At 36.0% G+C, this 6,539-nt stretch overlaps 1 protein-coding gene across 1 annotated transcript; it reads left to right on the top strand.

The window, feature by feature from the left end:
* The first annotated feature begins 1,573 nt into the window (after window positions 1-1,573).
* SWI3A (SWITCH/sucrose nonfermenting 3A) lies at window positions 1,574-5,796 on the top strand. Its single transcript, XM_078315922.1, has 7 exons — window positions 1,574-1,851; window positions 2,363-2,892; window positions 3,039-3,485; window positions 3,844-4,007; window positions 4,457-4,506; window positions 4,871-5,034; window positions 5,359-5,796. Exons 1-7 carry the CDS (start codon window positions 1,773-1,775, stop codon window positions 5,554-5,556), a joined length of 1,632 nt encoding a protein of 543 aa, XP_078172048.1. The 5' UTR covers window positions 1,574-1,772; the 3' UTR covers window positions 5,557-5,796.
* The last annotated feature ends 743 nt before the right edge of the window (window positions 5,797-6,539 follow it).

The following is a 6,539-nucleotide window of genomic DNA, read 5'->3' as shown; positions in this document are numbered from 1 at the left end:
AGTTACTTGTTCATCCAACGTGCCAAAACCAATTCATCAAAATAATTTTTGTCTTTTCATTTTGGACAGAGAAAGCTCTTAGCATAGGCTTTGATTAGAAACTATGAATGGAAAAACTGGGAGCAATTAGAATTGGACAGAACTGGACCAAGCACTAAGTCGAGCTTAGCCCAATTTTTTGCAAACGTTGAGACCCGAAGCAAATAATAGACCGATATACCCAAGCTCACTTCTATTTTATATATTTCAATTATTTGTTACTTAGAAATAACATGTATTTATATTCAGAAAGAAAAATGCAGATACTATCTTCGTACTATTTTACCAAGAGTGAGTCTATGGTACTATGCATATTACAGGTTGTTACCGCGCTACGGCTCTATATTCGAGTTTTCAAATTCTAACGGTCGATCTGAACCGTTCATCTTGTTCTCCATATTAATATGTGTTTGGTGACCAAATTTTACTATTTTTTTAGATATCTAGAAAATCACTTGATCTGAAAATTCTGGACCATCCAAAAACAGTGATTTTCAATCAATCTAAAAAAATAGTAAAAAAATTTCAAAAAATGTAAAATTTGGTCTCCAAACACATATTAATATGGAGAACAAGATGAACGGTTCGGATCGACCGTTAGGATTTGAAACTCGAATATAGAGCCATAGCACAGTAACAAATCGTAATATGCATAGCACCATAGACTCACTCATTTTACCAAACAAAGCACCAAAGAGGAATAAAAACAGGAAAATAAAATGCAGCGGATAAAATAGAAATATAAAAGAGAACATATTCTTGCATCCATGTCTTGCATACTTTATATACATTAAAAAGGGATGAGCTAAAATGAGACATGGAGTAAAAGAAGTTTTTGCTCCATGGCACTATATTTTCATTTTGAAAATTCAAATAACCGATCTGAACCGTTCAACACGATCTCCATATTGAAATGTGCTTGGAGACCAAATTTTACATTTTTTGAAATTTTTTTACGATTTATTAAGCCACTTTGAAAATCGCTGATTCGGTGATCCAGAAATTTTTACTGTGTTTTTACAGTAAAATAACGATTTTCAAAGTGTCTTAATAAATAGTAAAAAAATTCCAAAAAATGTAAAATTTAGTCTCCAAGCACATTTCAGTATAGAGAATATGTTGGAAGGTTCGAATCAGTTGTTTGAATTTTCAAAATGAAAATATGGCGTAGAGTACAAACGCGACTCCATGGCTCACCCAAGTCAACCTCCATTAAAAAAGTGTTCATACTTAATTTATAAATTATTTATATCTAATGTAATTAATTTTTTTTTAAGTTTGAATTTATAAGAAAAAGTTAAATATTTATTGAATAAGTAAAAATATAGTTTTCAAAATCATAATCAATAATAAAGTTAGATGTAATAAATAATTGTCTTGATATAACTGCTTTTTGTGAAAAGTATACACACTTTGTGTAGGTAAGGAATGAAGATAAAAAATTGTAGTTATCACTTATTAATTAAAAAAAAAAATAGAAAATCAAAGGCAAAGTGAAGTAGAGAGTCACGTGCATCTCTCGTGCGCATCCGCTGTTTACAAATCGACCGTCATCTCCATTACGCAACTCCTTTCGCTCGTCACAAAATTCCCCTCAAATTCTCCCTTTAAAATAAAAAGAAAATAAAAAACCCGCAAATCTTCAAACCGTCAATCGCACGGCCCAGATCGCTCCATCAGCCCATCGAGCCGCTTCTGACCGTCAGATCTCTTCGCAGCGCCTCTTCCCGCCCATGTCAGAGGGCGGGGAGATGGCCCCCAACGGCGGGGCTGAGCCCTCTCGCGAGCTCTACACCGTCCCCATCTCCTCCAGTAAGTACCTCTCTCGTTCTCTCTCTTTCTCTCCTCTAGGGTTTCTTACTTGACAGTTCTTGTTTTAGTTCAATTGGGAAGGGAATTGAGGGGAGAAAATTAACCCTTGGTTTAATGGTGGGGGCAGGAGGGTAGAAGTGGAGAAAGAGAATTGTGCGGAGAATGGGAAATAGTTCCCCTTTTGTTGCCTTCAAATTTTAAGTGAACACGCAATTGGAGAAAGAATTTCCTCTTTTCTACCTTTACTGGTATTGCTTATGGCTGTGCTGGTTCATTAGTTACTGTCCTGTTCGTGGTGATTGGTACTGTCCAATTCTCAGGTTTTCTGCTGGTATTGGCCAGTTCATAGGTTCCTGACCAGAAGTTTAAATTAGAGCCATAATAATGCAATAATATATTTTACCAACTACTTCATGCTAATACTAGGCCTGGTTTGTACCAGATTGTAAGATTAGATTAGCAAATTTTGTTTTTGACTTTCATATCCTTGCCTATCTTTTTCATGTATTAGGTTGGTTTCAATGGGGTGAGATCCACGAGACTGAGAAACAGGCCCTGCCAGAGTTCTTTGAGGGAGTTTCAACTACAAAAAATCCAAGGGTTTACAAAGAGTACCGAGATTTTATTATCAACAAGTACAGAGAGGATACCAGTAAACGACTTACTTTTACTGAGGTTAGAAAGGCTTTGATAGGAGATGTGTCCTTGCTTCAGAAACTATTTTCATTTTTGGAGAAGTGGGGCTTGATTAATTTCTCTGTGTCTGTTAAGCCGAGTCAAAGGCAAAATCAGACAGTAGAGACGAAGGTTTTGGTAGAGGAGGGGACCCCTCCTGGGTTGCGAGTTATATTAGCACCAACACAGGTGGTGCAGCAAGGTAAGGCGCTTGGAGAAAAGAAATTGATTGGTGGTGAGAATGGATTAAAGTTACCGCCATTAACTTCTTATTCTGACATATATGGTGAGTGGGACCCCCGGAAGGGGTCCCTGTGTGGATTGTGTGGGGGGCAATGTCTTGATGAGCACTACAAAAAGATGGAGGTACTTGGCTTTTATTTTTATAGTAATTTATTTTTGGTTTACTGGCTGTTCTGAGTTATAAATAAAAGCACAAACTGCTACAATTCAAATTTGATGCACTTTTTCTTTCAAGGGGCTTGAAACTAAACTTGGTACTGTTATTTCAGGATGGACTTAAAATTTGCTTGAAATGTTTAAAAAGCAATATTGGTGATAAAGAAAAGACAACAGAGAACAAACCAGCACCAGCACCAGTATCAGTACCTAGCCTTGCATGGACTGATTCAGAGACACTACTCCTTCTAGAAGGTGTTTTGAAGCATGGCGATGATTGGGATTTAATAGCCCAACATGTTCGTACCAGGAATAAAACTGAGTGCATAGCAAGGCTTATACAGCTTCCTTTTGGGGAACACATTGTGGGCCTCACGAATGGCAAATCTGTCCCTGGATTGCCGCTTGCTCAAAGTAAACCTGTTGAAGTTGAGTTGTCAAAAGAACCAATAGAAAATAATGGAGAGGTGAGTGAACTGGGGAGACTAAGTGAAGAACCTCCGTCAAAGAAAAGCCGGGTGGCATCTTATGTCTCTGCTACAGAGTCATTAATTAAACAAGTAATGATTTTTATCAACTGTTATTTTTTTTTTGTTATATCCGATTCTCTCTATATTTGCAAATTAGCACCAAATTGTTGTTCTTTTTAATTGAAACTAAGCCTGTGGTTCTTGGAAATTATTTTGTTTCAATTAAAACTAAAAGATCAGAGGCAATTAGCCATCTTTTGCTTGACTATACCTTAACTTTGAGACCCAGATAAGAATTTATTGGTTATCTTGCAAGTGTGATAAATATTGGAGCATAAGAATGAACCTTTAATTTTAATTTTTAATTGACAACTATGGGTGCATTATTAGTGAAACGACTATTTCTACTATTATTGATTCGCTTTTGTCCTTTTTGCCATTTAAATAGGTGGCTTTGCTGTCTGCGGTTTCTGGTCCACATGTCACTGCTGCTGCAGCTGATGCAGCTATTACCGAATTATGTAATGAAAGCTATCATGCTAGAGAAGCGTTTGATAAAAGCAAGTCTGAGGTTGAAAGAAAGTTTACTTTGTCAAATCAGGAGCCGCAGAGGTCAGCACCTTTTTCGTTTTGACTTTTTCTAATAAATCTGTCATTTTATCATATTGTTATTCACAGATAGCAAACAGCACTGAAAACTAAGGTCAAAAAATAAAAGTAGACTTGGGGAGTGGGGGGGTGGGTAACCACCTTGAATTGCTCCATGACCGACATGTACTAGATAAGTTTGGCCTGATCCTCAACCAATTTGAGCTAGGAAAAGAGAGACCTAGTTAAGGCTTGAGTCATAGTATCTATATATAACCCAACACATACTTCAATCAACTAATCCTTATAGCTTAGATGTTATTTCAAAATCTGCAGAAAATTCTGTTATCTCAAATACAAATATACCATGTTCTTCTTTCAAGTAGACTACCTTATTTGGTTTACATTTCCAAAAGACCTTTCTTTGGTTCTCTTTATCTGTCTCGTGCTTTACTAACTTGTGGTGCTTTTAGTAATCTGGATGCTGAGGGTGACCAGCAAAAGATAGTCCCAGAAGAGACAGGTACTTTGTTGTTGTTTTTTACTTCTTTTTCTAGTACCTGCATTTGGTGTTTAAGTTCTTTCTTAATTTGTGGAATTTGCATTTTAATGCAACAATTATATTTTTAGTTGTAATGAATCTTCAGGGTGGGGGTTGTGGGAAAGAGAGATATTATGAAGGAACATATTGTGCCTCCTTTTTCTCAAAACTAAAAAAAATGTTTCGCTGCATGTACAGAACAAGTTGGCAGGACAAAATTTGAAAGTGTAGTATCAAGTGACCTGTATTCCAATTTCAATCTCTATTATTGCTTCTCTTAGTTCCATCAAATGGTGTTAATTTTTGCAGCAGTAATAAGTTTCTCTTTTCCTTTTCCTTCTAATAGAAACACTGTCTGATGAGTCAGAGAAGGAATTTATAACCACCGCTTTCCAAATCAGAGCAGCCGTGGCAACAGCTATTGGAGCAACTGCAGCTCGTGCCAAGCTGCTCGCTGACCATGAAGAGAGAGAAATGGAACTCCTCATGTCAACCATTATAGAAGCTCAGGTTTATTTGCCATCTTTAATTATAATTTTATTTTTATTTTTTGCAGATTGTACATTATTTAATCTAATTTGCAATATACAAACATTTGTTGGAACAATTATATAGCATATTTGCAAATTAAAGTTAGGTCAGTCAAAAAAAGGCCAAATTGCACCTTGAGTTGTATAGAACTCATTGAACATTGAGCAGACTGTTATTTGTGTTCACAAACAAATGCAGATGTTTTGTTTTAATAATAAAACGCTGTTGATTCTATAAGCCTCTTTTTTTATATCACTGATTATTGTTTTTCTTTTTTTTCTTTTTCCATCATATTCATCACAGACAAGGAAAATCCAATATAAGATGAGGCATTTTTCTGAGCTTGAGGCCATGATGGAGCAGGAGTACGACCTACTCCAACAACAAAAGAAGTCTCTTGTCAGAGAATGGGTTGATTTGCTTCGGCAAGCATTTCATACTGGTGTACCAAGATGGAACGACAATGCAGTCCTAAAGCCATTGATAATTAGTACTCCATAGTCGATTGGATATGCACAATTAATTGGGTGTTTATGTAAATGTACAATGTTTTTATGTAGACTAGTTGGTACCTTCATTTTAGGTGTAACCTTTTAGTTAGAAATACTTTGTATCTCTTGTTTCCACTAACTAGATAGCTTTTTTGGGAATTTAGATTATAGGGATGTCCTGACATTTCTTTTCTCTCTTTGTGCTAAGTTACTGTTATTTCTTAATTTATTTTATATTTTTTGAATTCCAGAAGTAGAGTTTTCTGGTTTTTTTTCATTCATTAAAAAGTCTAGTAGATACATTCTGAAATGGCTTTTCTTTTGTAGTGCAACTTCAAATGTTATCCTTGACGTGTGAACTAAGGAAACTTAGAATTCTTCTGTCATGGTAAAATTTTTTTTGGGCAAAAAATGACACACCATGAACATGTTTCATTACCACATGAAACACCATCTTCATACTTTACAAATTACCAACAAATCTTAATAAAAAGACCTTAACAAAACCTTGAAATATAAACTACAATAAGCCCAACCAATGTCAATTATTTGTTAGAAATTAATAAATTCACTGACTTAGCCACGTCTAAGACGGATGAACTTGAACAGAATGAAATAAATAATTTCCAATAACAGCATCGAGTAGCACCCCAGAATCAAACTGCCACGACCCTATTTTGCATAATCAATGGTGCACTGCAGCAATATTCACCTTTTTGGCAATCAAATAATCCATGATTAAGCAGCAGACCAGAACTGGAGCCCCTGCATTCTTTGCAATACTCCCATGCCATATGATACCACTATCCTCTTCACTGGTATCATCATCAACGTTATAACTTATAAGCCAACCAGCGGTATCACATTTGTCTCGAATTCTAGGTCCTTGCTTGCTAGACATGGGTGTCCTGTAATGTATTTGCGCTATGTAACTCCTGATGCCCGAGCTAATGGGGTCTTGCTTCATAGCGGTGCTTATTGGAACATGGCAAC

This window comes from Carex rostrata, chromosome 15 (genome assembly GCF_964058835.1).
Source record: "Carex rostrata chromosome 15, lpCarRost1.2, whole genome shotgun sequence".
Lineage (NCBI taxonomy): Eukaryota > Viridiplantae > Streptophyta > Magnoliopsida > Poales > Cyperaceae > Carex > Carex rostrata.
Note: the sequence above shows the minus strand (reverse complement) of the source record. Positions and strands in the feature narration are given on the sequence as shown.

What these genes read in the sequence shown, in the direction of transcription:
- SWI3A (XM_078315922.1), top strand. Translation starts at nt 1,773, where the DNA reads ATGTCAGAGGGCGGGGAGATGGCCCCCAACGGCGGGGCTGAGCCCTCT. An exon ending in CACCGTCCCCATCTCCTCCA is followed by an intron (nt 1,852 to 2,362) that starts GTAAGTACCTCT and finishes TTCATGTATTAG; the next exon opens with GTTGGTTTCAATGGGGTGAG. An exon ending in CAGAGTCATTAATTAAACAA is followed by an intron (nt 3,486 to 3,843) that starts GTAATGATTTTT and finishes CCATTTAAATAG; the next exon opens with GTGGCTTTGCTGTCTGCGGT.